The sequence below is a fragment of the Cygnus atratus genome, chromosome 2 (genome assembly GCF_013377495.2).
Source record: "Cygnus atratus isolate AKBS03 ecotype Queensland, Australia chromosome 2, CAtr_DNAZoo_HiC_assembly, whole genome shotgun sequence".
Taxonomy (NCBI): Eukaryota; Metazoa; Chordata; class Aves; order Anseriformes; family Anatidae; genus Cygnus; species Cygnus atratus.
In genome coordinates, this window is record NC_066363.1 from 116,572,242 (window position 1) to 116,595,412 (window position 23,171).

The following is a 23,171-nucleotide window of genomic DNA, read 5'->3' on the forward strand; positions in this document are numbered from 1 at the left end:
ATGTTATTGTTTGAGGAGGTTTTCTACCACACTAATCACTGCATCAATTCTTGCATCATATCAGTGACATTCTCCTTCTCACGTGTACATGTATGTAAACAACAGTATTCTCCAGGCAAAAAACAAACAAACAAAAAAAAACAAACACAAAGCTTTCCTTGAGAACCCTTGTAAGAACAAAGAAAACAGGTAGCACCCTTCTTTTACTTCTTTCTACTAGCTGTGGTGCAGCTAACCAATAAATCCTTCTCTAAGTTTCAAGTTTTCCTCAAGTTTTTCCTAAGATTCAAGGTTTCCTCGAGGGAAAGGCAAGAAAAGGAACGAGGGAGAAGTTCCAAAAGACAGGAAGTTTCTGAGTTAAAAGTCAAACAAGATCTCCCTATAAACTCTCACAGTCACATGCTAAGGCACTTCATGCTCCTTTACATGACAAACTCAGGGCCTGCAGCCTGTCGGTGCCACCCACTCGCACTAGATTTACCTTTTTTTGACGAGGCAGCTAGTTCTGCGTTGAGGGAAGTAACGTCACAGACGGTGCAGCGGAGCAGCTTAAATATGATGCAAAATTCGCATTTACACGGAGGTGCCCTACGACGACCGCCTAGAAAGCAAAAGTCCAAGCTGGTAATACGGGCTTTTATCAGTTTATGTTAGTGTTGCCAAGCAGATGCATTGAAGTGACCTGTGCTAAATGAAAGTATGCGTACACACAGCCTTCTCAGCTGAAATACAGGACAGAGGATAATAAAGGAATTAAAAAGGTCAGCTTATTTGCAGCAATGTAGGTAAGGAAATTCTCCCAACCTACAGGGGAAGTTAGAAAGTGTTACTCACCTTCTTACATGAAAACTTGGCAATCGTAACAAATCAAGATCACAAAACAATGGACTGTCAGAATGAAATACACATTTTTAATGAACGGAAATAGTACTATTGCAGAGGTCTTCCCTCACCCTTATCTGACTTAGGCATCAAATAAACTATGAGCTGGCTTTTCCAAGCGTTAGCCATTTCAGTGGCAGCAGTGAAATTTGCCAATGAAAAGTAGGGAGAGGTCATCTGCCGTTTTTAAACTGACTCAGGTGGTGCAGGGTAGATAAAGAAAACTGGAAACGGAGCCAAACCTTGTGAGACTCCACATGCGAAAGATCCCAGCTGCAGACGTGCAGTGGGCCGTCACCCGGCCTGAGATGTGCCTGTGGGAAGGACTCAAACCACTTCTGCACATTTGTTTTCCAGTTTACTCCAGCGAGGTTGATATAGTCAGTTACAAGGTACTGCAAGGAGCTGTAAGAACAAATCTTTATTATTGCATGGAGATTGAGGAAATGTAGGACAGTATAAGTTATAGGAGAGTATTTGCAGTGATACTAAAGCAGTTTTAGTTCTACATCTCATCCTGAATCTGTATTGTGCTAGTTTTTAAGTATTGTCTTACTTTAGACAAGTTGTAACCAGCTGATGTTTAATTTCATAATTTATTTTCTTCTGACTGGATGCTGTCAGTAAGCTAAAGCCATTAGAAAAAACTGACAGCGCATGCACCATTGGATTACTGCATGTTTTACTTTACTAGCAGAACCAACTTCTCTGCATTTAAACTGCAAGTGAGAGATCTTGTATTATATAATTTTCATTGCCTCTATTTTCTTTGGTTACACTGATATATCATTTCTCATTGTAAACTTTGTTTTTATTCTTTAAATCTAAAAAGCAGTCCTTGATTTAACAACCTGGAAACAGAGCTTTGCCAAAGTACTTCTTACTGCAAAGTAAGACTTGATTTAGGATTAAGAGTACATGATCTTTATGAGAAGCATTGTATTCTACCTCCACGGCCTCTCACAAAACCATAGCAGCCTTTTTCCTAAATAACTTACCAAGGAATTTGTTGGTATGCCACACTCGACTTCTATTTCTGAAGTGTTTTTAGTGACCCCATATATTTAAGATGCAAAACTATTTTAACTGAATCATCAAGGTCAATACAAAAAGGTAGACATACCTAGAATATAATTTAGGAGGATATGAGATAAACAAGTGCTTTATTTCCAGAAACTATGATGAGTATTTAAACCATTATATTTGTCATTTACATACACCGACTTGGAATATTAACAGAAAATAAAGTTGGAAAAGACAGTAAGATGAAAAACACAAGGAAGAAAACAACATTACCATTCAGTGACTGCTAACAGTGTACTTTCTAGATTTACTCTTTGCCCGAGTATCACTTTATCAAACTAACGAAGCAGAAAGTGCATCAGCACCACGGCTTCTCATGTGTCAGCTGCGCACTCTGACTTTTAAGCTACCGGGCTTTGCACATAAGCACCCCGACGATTCAGTGCTCCCAGATAAACTGACCAGCCCAGCAAGGAGGAGCAATGAGAACAGCCGAAGAGCGATTCTGCACAAGTGCGGCCACTTTCAAAACTAAGAACCAAGGGGAATTAGCTCAAATGGTAGAGCGCTCGCTTAGCATGCGAGAGGTAGCGGGATCGATGCCCGCATTCTCCAGTGTTTTGAACAGCCGCGGTGCTTCAGAGAGTTAAAGATTTTCTTCCATAAACTGCTGAAGTTTCTGAAAGAAAATACATACCTAGCAACAGACACCATTTCGTGAGACAAACTGAACGTGAAGAAATCTCAACAAGCAGGCGGCACTTGTCAGCTCTTAAAATACATTTCCTCCCCAAAGCACTTACTAATGTTATTCTGTAACACAGGAAATAAAATACACTTCTGACCATTACATTGACTTTTAGTGTGTGATTATTTTTTTAGTCATATGAAAAGTTAGAGAAATTGCCTACAAGGAAACATAGCAGTATGTATTATATATGTGTGCATATATATATACGCACACATCCTCAGCTCACTGTAGAATTGCCGTCTCTCCAGCTTCCTTGCATATGTTGCATCTAGGATTGGCAGGACACACTTCTTTCTAACAGTTTTGAGTGACATTAATCATGCTTTATATTTTACAAATTATTTTTCCAAAATTACCTTATTTAGCTAGTTACCTCACATGCTTTTCTGCTCCCAATCACTTGCATTACCACTCTCAATCCTCTCATAATTCATTCAATTTCTTCCTCAACCCTTTGTAAGAAAATAATTTGCACTTTAAAAAGGCACTTTGATCAACATTAATAGCTTAAATCATTAACACTGTGCACGTGCTTACTAAACCGATTTATTTTAATCCTTACAAAACTGCTTTGGAAAAACGCACCTAAATTTTAAAAAGCCCTATAACATAATAGGGTACAAAAACTGTATCGTGGCCAAAAAGCAGAAGAGACAGTGATACCTGTCAGGGTGCTTTTGTTTCATTCTTTAAAACCCGTCAATAGGAATGTATTTTTTGTGTGTCTGTGGAGGGGGGCGGGGGCATCTCCCATAATTTTAGAGAAAACAGAAGTTTACAAACCTCTCTCCCAAAGCAGAAAAGAAAACCATTACGACTGGTAACAGAAAAAAACGGAACGCGTTTCCCCACGGCTGTAAAGGGATATTTTCTTTCACGAACTTGAGGGATTTACGGAAGAAGATCTTCAGCTCCGTGAAACACCGCGGCTGTTCAAAACGCTGGAGAATGCGGGCATCGATCCCGCTACCTCTCGCATGCTAAGCGAGCGCTCTACCATTTGAGCTAATTCCCCCTGGGCACTAGGGGCCGCCCGGGCTCGCTATGTACCCAGCCACACCGACCTGCTGCCTCCCCGACAAGCAGAGCTGCCCGCCCGAACTCACCTGGACTTTCCATCCGAACAGCACTCCTGTCAGAGCCCGCTGCCCAATTTCTTACCTCCTATCAGCACCTTCGGTGAGGGATAACAGGCCACAGCTTCCCAGTGGAATGCCGAAACGGTTAGGTCCTAGCTTTAAGAAACAGAAAAACATTTAAAGCAAAGCACCTCACGTTTACATTTGTGTTAGTGGTTTACACGTCTATGAAACGGTTTTAAGTACTAACTCTAGGAACGATGGGGATGTTCTGTGGAGATACTTTAATACAAAACACTATCTCCTTACTTTTCTTGCAAGTTCCACTGGGAGTGTTAAAATTTTTTTATAAATGCCAATGTCTTTTTTCCTGAACATTCAGCTGTTTTGGACAACTCACATAGATCATCCTTTAGCAATGGAAGTCCCTTCCTTCTTTTCCTTTGCCCAGTATCCATCATGATATCTGTAGTTTCACCATAGAACTCAAATCTTGATTTGACAACTCAACTGTTGATTGACAGATTTCAGGAACATCACATGGCTCACGATACACACTGCTTCAAAAGACACAGCGCACAAAACGTCTAAACACCTTAACCAAGAAAAGCCCAAGTAGACCTGCAGTTGCAAACATCCACTTCTAAGATCAACCAAAAACAGTGGCTTAAGACACATCCAGCTTTTTTTTTTTTTTTTTTTTTTTACCCAAAGGTATTCTGGAAATATTATTATTTTAGGAATAGTAAGTCTCATGTCATAACAAAAAGAGTAGCCAACAATCCTCTAGAGAAGGCAGGAGAACCAAAGAGGAGAAGCAGCAAGATGCTAATTATCACTGACCAGGGAAAGAAGAGCTACAATTCACCAGCCAGCACTCCCCTTACTTATACGTCACTAGCACTAACCTCACTCTTCTGAATTGTCACAAGCTTCTGCAGCATCCAGGATTCCAGTTCTCTCTGCCTGATGTGGACCATTGGTTTAACCACAAATCCCTGTGCCAAATGTCCGACATATACTCCTCTCTCCCATTAAAACTTCAGTATCTTGTTATTTGCTCCCTCCTTCACTCTGGTTGAAACAGCTGGTTTGGGGAAAAACTATTTTTTCCTCTGAGATTCACACTTAATCAGCTTAGAAAGACGCACCTGAAGTTAATTTGTAGAAAATAATTATGTTGTTACAGCTGCAATTATTTTGCAGCTCCCATAGACAGTCCTGCAGCTGTCTGACAGACAGCCCCAGTGGTCAAGAGGTCTGGAGAAGTAAGAAAGCTTGCTGGTACTTCTACCCTATGATGTTTTCACATGACCAGTTGTATTTTTGTGGAAAAAAAAAACAACTCTGAAAGATCCAGAAGTTGCTTTGCTTAGTCACACAGTATCTAGAAACACAGCCCTTAGTTATAATGAGAACATTCCAGAGCACCAGAGTGACATAAATCCCAGTTTCAGAAGTGACCTAGATTTATGCCAGTCATGGTACTGTACATTTCAAAACACTAAAGAAACAAAATAGCTCTACATCAGTTGGCTTGATTACTAGAAATTCCACTCAGTATTTTTCCCCTGTTTTAGCCAGAATGCCTTCTGCTCGCCATATGATTGACAAAAATAGACGAGCTAAAATCCCTCACAAAATAGCATGATCCTCCAACAGACAGGAATACGTAGCTCTAAGCATTTTATTAACTATTCCAAAGCAATTAAAGGAAAAAAAAAAAGCCCAGTAAACCTTACAGTTTTTCACTTTTTTTTTTTTAGATAGTATTCTTTCTGAGTAAAAATCAACTAAGACTTAAAAATACCCATGTTGTAAGGAAGCAAACAGTACCCTTCTACTTGTCTTTTTCCTCGCCCTGTACACACGCAGCCCAGGCAGGAACTTGGCTACATCATGCCTGCTTTTGAATGGTAAGGCACAGCTACACAGCTTAGCTAAGGGAAGCCCACCCAGGCTCAGGCTTACAACTCAACTGCGCACACCGGTTCTGGTAATTTTCTTTAATATATATATTAAAGAAAATAATATATTCTTTAACCTATTCTACCACCTGAACGTGAGACACTCCCTCCACCACGTTCCCTACACCAATAGGCCCTAGGCTTTATAATGAACAAGAATACAAGAATGTAATCTATTTCCTTCTACCTTGACCCTTTCTTCCTCTCCCAGAATGCTTCTTTTACACCTTGTCTATTTCTTTTACAGAATTTCTATATTTCTGCCTGACAACCTTAAGAAAAAAAAAATCATGCTTTTTCTTTTTTTCTTTTTAAACTTTTTCCACTGACATTTTTACATTGGATGAGAATTTATGATCTCATTTTCCTTGTCTACATATAATCTTCAACATTTTGAAGAATGGGATTTTACCTTTCAAAGCACACCCTTGCCCTGCTCATCAATCACGTAATTTTTCTTATTTTTTTCTCTATTTTCTATTTTTTCTCTATTTTCTATTTTTTTTCTCTCTTGCCTAGAAATTTCTTCTGAAATTTAGATAAGATTTTTTTGAAACATCTTCCATCCAACACATATTTTAACACTGCTGGTTTCCGCTTTAAATTCAAAAAGATCAACTGAGCACCACAAAAAGTCCAGTTTACTACTTCTATTTAATAGAGAGTGACAGCATACAAATATCAGATGTATTTCTGATTAAACAGAAGAAATATGGCTTTTGTATTAAAAAAAAACAAAAACAAAAACAACAAAACTCTGCTTTATAAAACCTTCAGTTTAATATCAGTTGGTCTTAGCTTTCTTCACTGGTACTACTGCAGAGGACTAGTCTGTGCTGGAACAGGGGCATTGATGCTTAGCCTTTAGTAAGGTTATCAAGCAGCAGAAATATCCCTGGGCTTGTTCCCATCTTTCACACACAGTGACCTACAGCAGCTCCTGTTTGTGTTCAGTTTGAACAGAAGCACAGTAAAAAATACCTCTTCAGATAGTACCTCTCCACCTATAAAGTTGGTTTATGTCTTCTCCAAGGAAAAGATGAGGGGCTAGACTTTAATTATATGATTTTAATGCATCTTACATACTGCGCTTCTGTAACATCATAAAAACATGTCTCTCAGAATCAAATAAAGTCACCGTTGTTCACAGCTTAATTTTCTTTTTGCCACATTTCAGCATGAAATAAACATTCTGCAAGTGCCTCACCCTCACCACACAAACATACAACAGAATTTACTCTCCTACATCTTGTGCTCCCTCCTGTGCATTTTACTAAGAAACAGACCTACTCACCAGTTAACAAGATTTTCTCCAGAATAATAAAGTAGCTTTAAGTAGAATAATCTCAGCCAACCAACCAAATGAGAAAAAGACAGAAAGAACTGGTTATATTGAATGATCCAAAAAATTTGGCCAGTGTTCAAATATTAGTGGGTTTAAGGTACACAAAATTCATTGCTGTTCAGTGTACATTCAGCATCTAATGTCTTAGGTCCATATAAAATTAAATAAAGACAAGCTCTTGCCTTTTTATACACCACTATATAGTTATTGTAGAATCAAAACATGGAAATCAGACCTGCCAGTAGAAGAGCTCCATGCACTGATGAAGTCACTTACTTCCAGTATACTCAAAACACGGGTATAGCACAAAAATATCACAACCAAACTCAATTAAAAAGACGGTAAGTTGCAGAGAGCACCCACTTCAGCAATTTCTTCAAACCACGTTATCCTCTGATGTGATCCTTCTACCTTTCTTAGTCTCAACAATACACTGAGCAAAGTTTGGCTGAGCAGCATCAGAAGAGAAAGGAAATGACAGCTATTAAACCTTTACTAATATGATACAAGATTGGTGTTGTAGGTGTTAGAAGTGGCCCCAGGAGAGCTGGAGCCCGAGCCATGCCAGTGCCACAGAAGCCCCAGGACCACCCCCAGGCAGTACACCAGGCTGAGGGCACCTACCTGCACCCCCCCCCAAAGCCAGTGCGCCCTAACTAACCTCAGAAACTCCACGCTGTGAAACCCACGGTTTTCTTAACGAAAATAGCTAAAGAACGACTGCAGACAGACCTCCTCTCTCCTTCGAGGGCTGCTCGGGCAGACACCAAGCCCAGACCCGAGGGCTCTTCTCCTCCTGCCCTCAGAAGCTACCAGGACTCCACCCTGTGCTGGAACCTTCTGCGGCAGCACCCCACCAGCACCACTCTTCCCTCCCACACCCCAATTTCTTTCTTTTTTTTTTTTTTCCCTCACGTGAGGTGACAAAACACTTGGGAAGAGAGGACTGCCATCAAAAACACAGAGAGACACGATATCTCAGGCACATCCTAGCTCCTGATTTTATCGCTGGGGCAGTAGGTAAGTCTTCAAAAGTACAGCCTCGCCTGTATGGTGAGGACATTTCATGGCATCCAGCCCTTATCTTCCCTCCCGAACAGCCCAACATTACAACTGCTTACTGGATCTTTCAGGGATGGGGAAGGCAGTGTTGGCAAGAGCAGGTTTTGCCCTAGATTTCTCACATGTGATGGCCATAAGTAGCAAAAATAACAGCTGAGTGTATAGACCTTTAAATAAACTAAAATGCCTTTTTCAATATGTAAATTCATAATTACATTTATGTTCATGCATTTTCTTAGGCATTGCAGTGACGGTGGAGATTGGAAAAAATAATTTAAAAATATGTAATATTGATCTGTGTTTAAGGAGGATGGACGTGTTACCTCACAACCACATTCCTGGTAGTTGATGGCACTTGAGAGCATGACTCTTTAAATTACTTAGATATATAATATATCTTTCTCTCATTTTCTTCTTTTTTTTTTTCTTTTCCTTCTTAAAGAGACTATAAAACATAAGGCTGGTTTGTAAACTGTAAAAACTTACTCTGTACTACAAAAAAAAAAAGAGCTGATCTCTCAAGTGTCAACACCAGACATCAAGTTAACTGCTAGCAAGCAAAGGCCATTTTTCAAGAGGATGGGAAAACCCACCGTTGATCTCTCCTTCCAGCACAGCTGCTGAAATTATGTAGGTTTAGCTGCTCCAGCTTGCTCCCATCTGTCTCAGTTCCTTGGAGTCTCTGAAAATTTTGGCAGTAGCCCATCTGTTGCACATTTGTAACTTTACTGCCTTTGCATATTGCTAAATATTTTTTTCCTGAAAAAAAAAATGGAGAAACAACTCAAAATTTTTCTCAGGCAAAAGCCAAGATAGTTTTATGATGACAAAAGCTCATGCTTTTCTGTAGCTCATGAGTCCTCTTTTGGCTAAATATTATTAGTAAAAGTACAGCTACTTCAACACTTCTCAAATAAAAGGTTCTGAAATAATGTTAATGGTGTATAGTACCACTTAAACAAGAGCAATGCAGGCTTTGAATTGTTTACCAGTCAATTAAGATTATAGCAGCATTTGAACTGATTGAACTTTACATCATGAAAGGTTCATCTTTTCAAGAGATAAAGATAAATACAAGTTATGTTGTGTTTTTCTCCATTACCTTAGAATAACAATACCCAGTCTTCTGGTTACTCAGGAATGTCTGGTCTAACTATGATCTTTGTCATCACTACTAAAGATGATTCACCTTTACCTTGGAATAATTAATGTTGGTTAGCTACCTCACTCTAAATTCCTACAGATGATTAAGGTACTCCTAGGCCCATATGAGAGTCCTAAAGGTGACTGAATTTGCATAAGTAAGGTTACATGGAAAACAAATGCGTTACTTCTGCAGGATTTTATATCACAGCTGCTACTGCCAGTGAAATGTTTGCTGTAAGAAAGCTCCCCCAGGTGAGAAACACGGATGCAGCTTTTGTAGTTTTCCTTGTAACTATCCAGACTTCACTTTTTTCACTGATGTCTGATTTGATGCCTTACAATGGCCTACTCAAGCTTTGTGTTCACAGTAGTTGATTAATTATTTTAATTAACGTTCACAAGAAAGAGGAGTTGTTGAGACACCAAAAGCTATTATGTTTTCCCTCTAGTGTTTTGAGTGCAGAAAATGTGCTGAATCTTCTTTGTATGTTGTAGCAGCTGACGTAGAAAAATGAATTATTTATATTGAAAAGATACCTCTTTACTTCACAAGAGCTACAGATACATCAATTTAATGTGATTGTTAGTCTTAAAACATCCTATAAACATTCAGAAATGACAAATGTTCATACCCCCTGTTCCGTCCCCCTGTCCCCCCCTCCTCTCCCCAACAAACAAACCAAAACAACAATGACAAAAAAATGGTATTTAACTCTGGCAGGACTAGTTTTAGTATTTTTAAAAAATATCTGTAACATAGCTTAAATTTAAAAACAGCCACAGTTTCACAACAGCTTTATTTCTAATTCCTATCCTCATTAGAAATGTTCATAGTATTAGAAAGCTGACAGCTAACTGCATCCTTTCCAAATACCATTATTCTTTGTTCCACATGCCGTTTTCTTGTGGCTGGCATAATCATGAAGTCTGTAGCAGATCAACACTAAAGCTTTTCAAGCACCAAGCAAATACTGTTGTACAGAATAAAGAGAGTGAGTTACTTTCAATTATTCTTGCTTTGTGTTGCCGCTTGTCTAAGAATGCAGCTCCAGAAGCAACTGAATTGCAATCCAAGCAATCCATCGTGTTAGTGCTAATGTACATAAGCCAGCCCATTTGTTGTCATCAGAAGCCAGTAAGGCAACATGAAAACCAGGCAGGCCAGCTAGAAACCAGTCAGGTGGCAATCTTACATCCATTCACCATCGGATTTGGTTTCCCCTTAGCCTGACTTCGGCTTGATGGGTGAGTAATGCCTTCTGTTCTGTTGTCATATTCTTGTGGAGTGAGAAACATGGCTTAATTTAGCAAAAAAATTCATTGTCTGGTGTAGTGCTAATGCAGCACAAGAATAATCTCCTTGCCTCTGTAAGTGGAAGAGTGTAAGTTTAAGTAGCAGGGTGTCACCTTATGGTGGACTATGGGCTATATAATTTAGGTGCATTTACATGCAGCAATACCTGGGGCCTACAGAGAAGGGTGCAAAAGTACAGTAACTACCATGTAAAACTAGGGAAAAATTGTGAATTCTTCTCACCCTGCAGAGAACCAGAGTCTCAGTTCTCAAGTGCATCGTTTTAGGTACAGTAGCAAGCTTATTTTTCAGAGATACTGGGGAGACTTCTGTTGTTAAAACATTAAGGAAGTGTAAAGTGGAAGGCAACCTGGGTTTGGTTAAACTAAAAACCCGTGTCGATGAACTATCTTCACGTGGAATTTGTTACAGAACTGCAACACAGCACAGTTGAGCTCAAGCTCAAAGCGCCTCTGCTGCAGCCAGTCCTGACTCCCAGCTGTAGGTTCCGCGTCGCCTGCTGGCCTCGGGGGAGGGAGTGGAAGAGGGGAAGGCCCAGAGCAGCAGAGGGGAGAAAAGCAGGGACATCGGGGAGCACCGAGGACGGTGTGTGTGGAAGGGGAGCGAGCCGCTGAGGAAACGGGGCCGGGCCCTGAGGGCCGGAGGCCGCCTCGCCCCTGCTGCCGCCTCGCGGCCCACGTCTGAATTTCTCAGCTTCCTGACCACCGGGGCGAGGAACGCGTGAAGTTGGTCTTTTTTTTTCCTTTTTTTTTTTTTCCCTCAAAAGTGCCGGTGGAGCTGATAAATCATTACGTTCCGTGTCTTTTCCTTACAGAGGATGCCGGAGAAGGGGAAAGGAAGGTGGCAGGAGCGGGGCAACCCCGCCTGTTTTGTAAACTGTACAGTCTGTTAGAAAACGGACCGCTTAGGGAGCTACCAAATTACTACCATCCAGTCTGTTCCCTTATTTATTCTTGCTTCCTTAGATAAATATATGTGTATACATTTAGATTTTAAAACAATTTCAATCAGCTACGTAATATTTTTCACTCATTAAACATTTCCTGGACAAGGTTTTTCATGTGTATGCCTTGAAAATTGGAAAGAACTTGGGTTTCCTTGTTGAATTTGGAACAGCTGTTCACTAAAAGTTTTTTTATAACACTTATTTTTTTCCTTATATAGCTCAATATTTTGAAGAACATAATATCTGAAACCAGCTAAATAACAAAGACTTGTGTTATAGCAGAAATGAATTAAGATTATTCTGGTAGTATACATGCAGAACGATACACCACATGACTCCAGCTGTGAGTTGCAGGCAGTTGCTGGTGAGTGGAAAGAATGACTCAGCAAGAAACAACGAATTTGTAATCAGAAATGGTTGTGTTGTAATCAGCAAGTCTAGAGTGCACAAGTCCACATTTCAGAGTTTTTTTTTTTCAGATGGGGAATTAGCTCAAATGGTAGAGCGCTCGCTTAGCATGCGAGAGGTAGCGGGATCGATGCCCGCATTCTCCAGTATGTTTTTTTCGTATTTATTCTCTGTGCAGTACTTAAAAATATTCCCTATTTATACCATTATACAAGAAAAAAATGTGTAAAAAAAAAAAAAAGACTGAATTGACTGGATTGCTGGACTGTAATCTGAAAAGGTTCACATATTCTTTTCATTATGTTATTTTTACTTTTCAAAATGGTAAGTTTTTCTGTTATATAGAGGAGGAAAAATACACAAATTAACAAAACTTACACAAAATAACAAAACTTATTGACATTTCAAAACAGCAATAAACAACATTAATGAATTACAGAGAAAAATAAATTATGAGATTTGTGAGAGTGTGCCTTGAAAACTTTGGTTTATGATTGCGTTACGTAGTTTATGATTTTATTATTTTTTATAATACAGTTTAGTGTATAATGAAACAAATTTTGTATTTGCCCTGTGAAGAATACTGATTTTTGTTGTTGTGTAAGCTATTTATTAGAAACAATGGGCTAGAATATTCGATATATTATTTCTCGTAACACGATTATATCCATTGCCTGTGAAGCTTCACATCCGTGAAATACCATGAATATTTTCTTTGTAAAACTCTGCTTACACGTTTTAAGTTGTCATGAGATATTTTTTATTCTGATTTGATTTTCTTACTAGCTCATTTAGGTATTTAACAGCTTGGAATTCCAGCTTGAGGCAGCATGAGGAAACAGAGTGAAACTTTCCTATAAATACAGAGAATTTGTGCAATCAGAATCTTTGAAGTACACATACTAAAATAAATGGAAATCAGGAAACAAAAATTATGAATTGGGTTTCAAGTTAATGAAGGGGGAAATAGTGTGCTGCACGGATGTGCAAGAGATCCTCCTATGACATGATATGAAAGTAGTTAACCTCTGGATGGATTGGATAGAAAGTGAATTTGCTTATTTGTGTGATATTTGCCACATACAGGAGAGAAAAGATGCAACTGTAAGACTGCCAGGTAATTGCAGTAAAAATGAAATCCACTTTTGAGAAGAGTGTTGTGGTCTTCAGGAGTCCTTTCTATGCTCAGGTAATGATTTAAATGTCCGTTTGCTTAGAATAAGATTCTGTACTGGTTTTCTATGTGATTATTACAGCTTCTGTGTTTTCTGTGTTCCTATTACTGCGTAATACTTGATGCTTCCTCTGCTTTTAAAGAGGATGAGTAACGTTGCTCTTCTCAGCTAATCAGACGCAAGTTGTGCACTGATGAAATGAGAGAATTCAGCGGGGCAGGCGCAGTCTGCAGTCACTTGCAGAACTATGGCTTCTGACTGTAAACTCTGGACTAATGAGCTGAGTGCTCGTTATATTTATGTGCAGCTCCCTATAGTGGAGCGCTGGTATCTGTTACGGCTTGTGAATGCACTGCGATATGAATAAAAGAGCTTTTTCTTATCCCATGTGGCGTTTTATGTCTTTTCTTTTTAGATACGCTGTCTTGTGAAGAATTTACTGGGCTGAGAAAAATAAGGGTTCAAGCTCCCAAAAGCAGTACCTGTGGGAGGAAATTACCTGATGGTGGTGTAAGTAGTTTCCAGAGCCCAGTGTCCATTCCAGAGCAATGACTCCTCTGGCTCTATCTGCACTTTTTGAGTCAGTAGTTTCATAGATATATTCTGTGGAAAGAAAAACAAGGCAATTCAGTGTGTTTGATTAGTATTATTATTGCCACTCACATAGGCTTTTGTCCTCTATCATATTGTGCTTAAATGAGTTACACAAGTTAATTATTCATTCTGTGAAAAACAATGTTTGCACTAGAGCTATAAGATACAGTTATCGAATGTCTGAGTGTACTGTAATCTGAGAAAGGGAGAATAATTATTCCTTATTTGTCTTCTCTCAAGACTTTGTTCCAAATATTACTTGAAAGGCCTTCCCCAGTGATGGGATGGAGCTTGGGGACCGTTATTATGGCAACTCTGGAGACTGTGGTTTACAGCAAGAGGGCAGGCTGTAGAATCTGTGCTTAAAAACCAAGATTCTGAAGAAATAAATTTATTTCACACAATTGTGGTACCTTGATTTTTCCATCGATTTTTCAGTTCTGAGTTTTCTTATAAGGGATGCTGTGCGACATTTGGCATTTTTGTTGTCATGATTACCATTAACCTACCTGACTAAGTCCAAAGCAGAGGTTGTATTTCAAAGAAGAACTCTTTTCTTTTTGAAGAGAAGGGTGACTTCGTTATCATATGTAAGTACTTGATAGCTTGGAGGAAAAGGAACTTCTTGTACCTTTGCATTTTTTCAGCTTCTAGTTACCAGGTATTTTTCCTCTGAAGTTCAGTGTTGCAAAAAAAAAAAACAACAAAAAACATAATCTCAATAAACTTTGCTCAACATGCAGAGTGAAGTAGAATAACCGTTCATACCCGTCCAGCACAGGGTACCTATCTCTACATTATTTCTGGCCACAGTTTTACCTTTACCTGACATAATTCTTTGTTAGTAACCATGTGTCCTACATCTGGTGGGCTGCTGTAGCTACAGGTGGGCTCGACAGATCACAGAAGAATCACCTAGGTTGGAGGAGACCTCCAAGATCGCCGAGTCCAACCTCTGACCTAACACTCACAAGTCCTCCGCTAAACCCTATCACCAAGCTCTACATCGAAACGTCTCTTAAAGACCTCCAGGGATGGCGACTCAACCCCTTCCCTGGGCAGCCCGTTCCAGTGCCTCACAACCCTTTCGGTACAGAAGTTCCTCCGGATGGAGACGGACCGTGGGGCGCGTCGCGCGCTTGCAGGGTTACTGAACGCCAGCCAGCTTTGACCTGGGGGGCTGGCAGCCCTGCCTGCACCGTGTCTTGGGGGATACGCGGGTGTACCGTTGCCCCTTAACGCAGGGCCACCCGAAAAAGAACGAAGCCTTTGGAAAAATCGGCAGGCCACGTGCACGGGCACCGCACGGCCCTACCGCCCCTTGCTGCCTGCCTAGCCCCGCCCCCTTTCCCCGTAGCCCCGCCCCCTTTCCCCGTAGCCCCGCCCCTTCCACATTCCCCCGCCCATTCCCCCCCTGTAGCCCCGCCTCCGCCCCGCGCGGGAAGTGACGGGGCGCGCGAGGCGGAAGTGACGCGCGCGCGGCGTGCAGGCCCGGCCCGGTGCTGGGGGGGGGCTCGGACAAGATGGCTGGCTCCACAGGTCGGTGAGGGGGGCGCGGCGGGGCCGGGCCGGGCCGGGCCGGGCCGTGAGGCGGCGTTACGGCCCCGAGCGGCTCCTCCGCCGGGCGGGGGGCGAGCCGCCAGCCGCGGCAGCGAGCGGGGCGCCGGGGAGGCGCCTGCCTCAGGGGGAAAGGGGAAGCTGCGGGAGAGCGGGGCCGGGCTGCGCCGCACCCCCCCCCCCCCCCCCCCGCAGCGGGAGAGAGCGGCCCCGGGGGGGGTGTGCGGGGGGGGGGCGGCGGCGCCTGTGGGAGCGTGTTGGGGGGGCGGGGGGGAAGGGTCGGGCTGCACGGGGGTAGGAGCGGGGCCGTGGGGGTGCGCGGAGGGAAGGGAGGGGTGGCACCGGCCCGGTGAAAATGCCGGAGGGAAAATCTTTGTACGGGTGCACCGGGTGCGCGGGTCGCGGTGTGGTCGTGTTCCGAAGTAAGGGCTGGCTCTTCTCCCTCCGGGTGCAGGGAGAGCGGGGGTCAGGCCTGTGTCGTGTTCTGGGGGAAAGGCAGCTCGTTTCAGCGGTGGCTGCGGCACGTTGGGGGTGAGGGGTGAAGGAAGTACCTTGTTCTCTTTCCCTGGGCAGCCGTTGGGTCTGTCGTGTGGGCACATGAAAGGGCAGAGAGCTGTAGGTCATAAGCTGGGAGCAGGAGAGAATGAATCCCAAACTGGTAGCTGGCATAGCATCTGTTCAGCAAAGGAAAAGACAAAGAGTACCCCTTCAAGCCCTGAAAGGAGAAGTTTAAGAAGCACAGGTGTACTGTCTCAGTCTTGTACCACAAGAGACTTAGAAAAATAAGGCCTTTCCCCAGTACAAAATCTTGAGCACTTCAGGGCCTCTTTCACCGTTTCTGTGTTCCCGAGGTTTTATAAGATATATAAATGGGATTGACAGAACTCAGCGCAGAGGGATGAATGTCTCAGTGCTTAGTCTGAGACAAACACTGGCCACATCCGTTTATTTCTGTTCCCAGTCCCCTGGGTCATCAAGTGACTGAGACTATAACAAAACAGAAAAAAACATTTGTGAATGAAACTTACCTTGCTACCTTACTGCTGATGCTGTGAGGAGAGCCCGTTTTGTGGCAGGAGAGCCTTCTCCCCTTGGTAATGTGACTGTGGAGGTGTGGGATTTACAGAGTGGAATTTGGGAAGATTACAGTAAATTGGGCACAACTCCTGCAGGTCAGTAAAAGAGCAGTCCAGAAAGGTCTGTTATTGCCTATGATAAGCTGAGTTAGCATGGATATATGGGAAAAAGTTTATTATTTACTTGGCTATGGATTACTGCATTTTATTTTGTTAAAATACATTGGCATACTTTCTGGTGTCTGAGTGTTAAAAAAAATAATAATAAAAACAATACTGTACAGTAACTTCTAATGGCTTTTGCTCGTATCAGGTATCAGACGGGGTTTCCTGTAGTGCACGGGAAGTCGAACCTTAAAAAAGGCCACGTGTTTTGAGTGTTGCCGTTTCCCATCTCAGTGCATTCAGTCTGGCTATTGTAGAGTATCAGTTACTAATAATTTGTCTATCAGAAAAGCTATTTTTTTTTTCCTACAGAGAATTTGACTGCATAAGAAGAAATAATTTTTAAACAAAACTCTAATAGTTTTACTGCTATAAAAGTTCCTCAGAGTGTTTCAGAATAGTGAGTGATATTTTAAAAGCCTCTATACACGCTTATTCAGTGCAGTTGTTTTTCTCTTAGAAACATAGCCACGCATAAAATTAAAAAAAAAAAAGTGGGAGGTTTACAGAATTATACATGTATCTGCCCCAAACAAACTAAAATGTTAGCGGTACATGCAAGCACTGTTAAAGAAATTAAGTCATTTTATTAAATGAAGCAAGCAGACAATCGTTAGCAGAACTGCTGGGAAAACTTAGTCAGGTCTTCTAAAGCAAAATGCTTATTCCTATGGGGAAAATGATATTGGCTCTTCATAGGTATATGCATAGATTGGGGGTGGGGTTGTTTTGTTCTTTCCTCATAGTGGGCAGAAATTCTTTGAGATTTCATCTGGAAGAACTCCTCTTACCAGGAAACTGCGTTAAACTCGATTTTGGAGGAGAGAAGGGAATGATTTGCTGTAAAGATAAGAATTAACTCTACCTGTTTGAATTTTACCTGCTCTTGCTGTAAAGTTCAACTTAATCCTTATTTATTTCAGAAAAATGAAAGTTTTGGTTGCATGAAGTCCAGGAATGAAAGTCTAGCCCCAAGGATGTCAACAACAAAACTCTTACTAAGGTCAACTGTTTCAGTTCTGTTCCAGATATTCCTTTAATGAGACCACCAGTTCTTTGAACAATCATATAAAAAAATGCCTTTAAGAGCAAACAATTTAGTTTGAAACTAGCTGTTCTTTAGTGTGGGCTATAGAAACTGTCAGCGTTCTATAGCTAGGGAATAAGTCTCACCTGCTTTTTAAAATGACCTATATTGACTAATTTTACATGCAGATATTTCACTTCCTAGAAACTGACATTTGTAAGACGCATTTTGATTATTCTTCTAATCCAATTCCTTCTGCTTGCAGCTGAATGTAGGCTGTATGGGTACTGATTGAGATCTGGGGAAAAACAAATCAGTTTTTTAAAGAAGTGAACAGCTATTGTTGATACAGTTTGCCAGTTTCACATGTGTTAGCTGGAGACTCATTTTGTGATGTTTCTGAAAATGTAGAGCACAAGATGTGATTAAACGTAGTTTCAGATTAAAAGACATAATTTATCAAAGCATTTCAAATCTCCTATGTAACTTGAGAAAAAGCAACTGAAAAATAACATCATTTAAAGGAATTAATTCAGGAATTAATTACATTTCTGCATTGCAAGATGAAATCAACCCTGCAGTGTCTAATGCTATTCTCTAACTATGGGTTGCTAAAGGCTTTCATCTCCTTCCTCTTCAACTAAGGACTTCAGTAGCTTGGGTTAGAAAAAGGCTAAGTTAGGCAAAATTCACTTCGGTTTGCTGGAATTGCACTCAGGTTTAAAGAAAAAAAAAAACCACAAACAGCTGATCTATGGTCAGAAATTATAAGTAAGATTCCCAGTTTACTTCTAATATGTTGTCACAAGCAACCTCTTTTGAAAGTGTGCTTAGTGGCTTTGAAAGGAGCACAGTAGATCCCAAATAAATATTCACAGAGTCATTAAGGTTGGAAAAGACCTCCAAGATCACCTGGTCCAACCATCCCCCTACTGCCAATGTCACCTCTAAACCATGTCCCTAAGCACCAAGTCCAAGCTTTCCTTGAACACCCCCAGGGACGGTGACTCCACCACCTCCCTGGGCAACCCGTCCCAGTGCCTGACCGCTCTTTCTGAGAAGAAATGTCTCCTCATTTCCAACCTGAACCTCCCCTGGCGAAGGGGGTTTTGTTTCTGCAAAACCCACGCTTCGCTTTTCCGAATACTCGAGATGAACCGACTACTTTGTGTGACTTCTGTTGCCCACCTGAAGATCACTTTCTCTTTGAATTTACATATGATTGATTCTTTGAGTGGAAATGGCAGAGTGCTCAATGTCAGTGCCTTGTTCTCTTAGGTTTGGTGTTTACCTCTCTTTGTAAACATTTAGAGGTGATGAAAGCAGTTCTAAGTGTGTATAACTGCAGCTGTTATGAAGCTGATATTGAAAATGATGGGCTGGGAAGGTGGTCAGGGCCATTTAGTCTGATTCCCTGAGCTGTGGAGGAAGGACTGACAGTATCTTTTTCTGGTGATTTGGTAGTGTTTTTTAAGTTAATATTATTTATTTTTTGTAAAGCTTTTTTTTCTTAAAAACCTCCACTGAAGAAGATTTCATAATGTGAGACAAGATCTCATACTACTTTCCCTTAGATGTCTTACATCGCTTCTCCATTCAAGATCAGCCTGATGTCTGTCTGTTCTGTGCGTAGTGGGATGGAGAATGGTGGATTATCATACCTCGTTTGGAGACTCCTAGGTATTAAGAGCCCTTCAAAGGAATAATAAAGGAATTTATTCATAAGTGGGATGTAGAAGTAATATTTTCCAGGCTATTTTTGCATATAAAGAAAGGGTCCTCCTAGTATGTTTTACCTTTGAAGATATCTTGCTCCCTCCCCGTTCCTCTGTTATGCCTCCGTGACATTGTTAATCACTTACCCGGAATCCATTCAAGAAGTGAATTTAAAAGCTGTTTAGAATTTTACAGTTCTGTAAATTTTTTCTTTGCCCTTATAAAGTTAGCTCTGTAAGCACAGACTTGTTGAAGCTGTAAGTAATCAGAGAAAACAAAGGAAGCAGAATACTGTATTCTGGGAGGCAGCGCTCTGTGTGGGGTATTTTTCCATCCTGTCCTATGTACGAGGAATTGTAACTGGGATTGTTCTGCCTACTTAAAACCATCATGGCAAGCCACAAATAATTTAGATGTGCTTCAGCTGGGTTGAAAACAATCTTGCTTACAAATTACTTTTAAACTATGTATAGACTATTAGTTCTTTCTGACTGTGTGGCATGTATAGGCAAGATACTCTTTCTTCTCAGCTTGGCCTGTAACATTTTCCTGTCTTTGTTGCTGGTATTTTACAACTGTGTCTTACAGAGCTCCAACTTACATCTTTGTGCCCCAACAGGTAAGAGTATGCTCACAGGCTAAACGCCTTATTCAGAGGTTTACAAAGCAGGCCACTTACAGAATAATTCGTGTGAAATTCAGGGGTGTTGTCAGGCACAGTATGGAAGCTCATTACCTAAACTGTTCTATACAGTCCTGGAAAATACTAGCCTGCATGAAGATGCAACACACACAATTTCAGGAAGATCTGCCTTTCAGTATTTGGAGGCAGATTGTCCATGTTACAAGTCTCAGCACAAATGAGAAGGCTTCTTGTATGTGAGATTTAGATTGCCAAATCTTCTGAGTAGTTGGTGGAGCTGAGTTCCAAATACACATTCATTACTTCGCACATTTTGCCGTACGGAAGATTTTGTCCAAAAGCAGTGTAAGTACGTGCCGTGAAACTTCAGCCTCGTTTTGCTGACAGACTCTTCCTCCTCTCTCTCCACCTACTCCTGAATGCTTTTTTCTAGACAATAGCTTGTACTTCATCCGGTCCAAAACTTCATCTCAAGTCCCAGATCAGCTTCAGCTGCTCATGTCACTCAGGTTTTGTTGCCTTGCTGTCTCAAGTAGCTTGTTGGAGTCTCAGCATGGGTTGTGTAAAGACAAGAAGATGCTATTGAGAAAGCTTTCAAAGTAGTCTTGATTTAAGCTGTACTCAGAAGGGTTTTGTTGTATGCCGCCTTGCCCAAAAGAGTGTTTTTCTTTGTTTGGCATTTGGAATGCACTAATGAGATGTAATGCAAGCAATATTTTTGAGTAAAATCAGTACTTCAGTACAAAAAACTATGAATGTGAAGCTGTCAGACTGGTTTTGAATAAGATGAGCTTCTGCTTTACAGCCTCTTCAAATATGTGTGGTGCCTCAAGTACGGGACTGTTAATCAGTTGTAGTTAACATTTGGAAACAAATGGAACCTTCAGCAGAAGAGTAAAACTTCAGAGCTCTACGTTAATCCCGTATTTCAGCAGGATCAGTAGCTTCAACTAGGCTGAAAAAAAGTCAGGAAAATAGCTTCTAACATACAGACAGACTTAATTTTTTTTTTTTTTGCATTACACATTTAAACTACACCAAGAAAAAGATCGCCTTCTTTCATTGCATTCGTAACTGATTAGTTAAGTAAATTTGAAATTCACTTGAGTAAATCGAAAACATTTTTCGTAGTTCATGGCAAAATAGCGTGCTTTATTCAGGATACCAACGTAGCCTTAGTAGGCAATTAAGCAACGTAAGTAGCCTTAGTAAGGCAACGTAGCCTTAGTAAAGTGTTTTATTCATATCACTTAGAACTTTTTGAAGGAAAAAAGTGTATGCTTTTTTCCTTCTCATGGAAGTGGTATGTGTGGTCATGTAAATATTAAATGATTTTAACCTCTGAAACGTGGTTTATAGGAAATGGCAGACTGGAACGTGACTATCACAAAAATAACGTAGGAAAATAATTTGATGACAGTTCTTGCTACTAAATATGTGGTGAATGGTTCTTGCTGATTGCGTCCTTAAGTGTTTGCTTAGGTGAACAACTGAAAAAATAACCCTGGCTCAGACTGTCACACAGATAAAAGATCTTTGTTGTGGGCTGTGGGTGGGTGCTGAGTCATGTCGTGAGGACCTCTGTGCAAGTCTTAGAAAAAGTGTTTGCTAATCAATGACTTGTAACCTGTTTTAGACAGCTTTACAGCTTTGCTAAACTAAATCCTTGATGCTACTCTTGTTATCTGGGTCACACATTGTGTTCTTGCTGTTAAAGCAGACCCTGTGAAAGTCATTTCATGGGAAGAGGTTTTGGCCTCTGCTGGGTTCCTCTACTCTCCCATTTCTGCCCCTTTATCTGGAACAACTTTTTTAATGTCGTGTTACCTTTAAAAGATAGCTTTAAAAGTATGTGTTTGAAATCCTTTTTCCTCTCTGCCAACATAATATCAGTTTTAAAATGAAAGCTTCAAAAATTGAACCTATTTGCTATTATACCTTTCTTTTAGCCTTTCATGCCTTTATATAGCTTTGGTTTTAAGAGCGGGCTTATTTTGTACTAAACAATTTTTTGTGTGTGTTTCTGAGGAGATTAATTGGAAAGATTTATTTGATAATATTGTCATCTCTTAGACTAATTAAATAAGAGTTAATATTGCTGGTGTGTTTTGAAGCGACTGGTGTAGTTCCTAAACCCTCTTTTGTGGCTTCCCGCCTTACATTGTTTTGTACAAAATGGAAATAGCAATAAAATTCTCAATTTGATAAGCATCGCAGTGTCTCATTTTTCATAATCTACCATATCATATCCTGAAACACATGGGAAGATCACTGAATCATTTAGTATCTCCTCTGCGTTTCCTTCAGTAGTTGCCTGTAAAGCGTTAACTTTTAAATCACAGCCAGCCTCTGCATTTCCACCTTTCACCAAAACAAGCCTGGATGGTAGCCATGGATGAGCTCCTTCAGTGCCTTAACTGTTGCATTCCTGTGTGTTTTTCCTTATGACTAGGCACAAGCAGTGGCTGGTGGAACTGAGCTCTCAGTTAACAGTAGTGGTCTTGTTTATAACAAAAATGACATTTAGATTCTAAACTGATAATTTATACCACTGTTATCGATGCACACTTGTAAAATAAGGGTTTTAAGCAACTTAACGCTAGTTTCCGTTTAGAACTTCAATAGTTTAGTGGTTTTATGCTGTAGCGTCCTATTGTTGTGATAACTTTTTTTTGATGAGGTATTTTAATTACTTAAAATCTGTTGTGAGAGCTTCTCAAGGTTGTGTTTTATTATTATTTTTACACCAAGAGCACGTTTATGCCCTGTTTTGTAGTCTGATAACATATGTATCTGTGGTGGAGTAATCCTCTCCATTACAGCATTTATATGAGCACCATTAGTAAGTCCATTCCAGCAACTGTATTTAAAGTGATCATATTAGTGTGAAAATGCAAAGATAGGCTGAAACAAGCTCTGTTACATCTTTGCTAACAAAGCTGAGTCTCCTTGGAGTTTCTCTTGGATCAGGACAACTTTCTGTGTGTGCATGTATCCAGTCCTGCCTACTCCCTTTGCTCCTGCTCACATGGTGGCTCTTACACTTCTTTAGTCTTGTCTCTTGCACAGCTTTAGGACATGTAGGGTATTGTTGCTGCATAAAAAATCAGGAGATTGAAGAGTGCGTTTCGAGGTTGGTCTGCAGGAGATGGGGAGTGGAGGTTTTTGGAGGGGGAAACCTTGGTGAGGAGAAATGGTGCAAAATGGAAAAACTTACTGGGATTTGTAAGGAATGGCTTCTCCCCAGATACTGGTCGGAGGGTGAAGTTGCTCTGATGAATCAGGTAGTTAATG

General features: G+C 40.8%; 1 protein-coding gene and 3 non-coding genes across 5 annotated transcripts in view; 3 read left to right on the top strand and 1 right to left on the bottom strand.

Annotated features, from left to right (window-relative positions):
* The first annotated feature begins 2,447 nt into the window (after positions 1-2,447).
* On the top strand, positions 2,448-2,520 carry TRNAA-AGC (transfer RNA alanine (anticodon AGC)). The gene has a single exon. It is a non-coding gene; the product is annotated as a tRNA-Ala (tRNA).
* A 1,078-nt stretch (positions 2,521-3,598) lies between these two features.
* On the bottom strand, positions 3,599-3,671 carry TRNAA-AGC (transfer RNA alanine (anticodon AGC)). Its single transcript has one exon. It is a non-coding gene; the product is annotated as a tRNA-Ala (tRNA).
* An 8,326-nt stretch (positions 3,672-11,997) lies between these two features.
* On the top strand, positions 11,998-12,070 carry TRNAA-AGC (transfer RNA alanine (anticodon AGC)). The gene has a single exon. It is a non-coding gene; the product is annotated as a tRNA-Ala (tRNA).
* Positions 12,071-15,117: 3,047 nt separating this feature from the next.
* UBE2V2 (ubiquitin conjugating enzyme E2 V2) overlaps positions 15,118-23,171 on the top strand; it is a 29,161-nt gene continuing 21,107 nt past the window's right edge. Inside the window, exon 1 of one of the 2 annotated variants that reach the window (XM_035553152.2) lies at positions 15,118-15,232. In XM_035553152.2, coding sequence (XP_035409045.1) covers positions 15,217-15,232 — 16 coding nt within the window. In that variant the 5' untranslated portion in view covers positions 15,118-15,216. Of the gene's footprint in view, positions 15,233-17,414; positions 19,199-23,171 lie in introns of those variants that run through there. The other variant, XM_035553151.1, reaches the window with a different exon arrangement.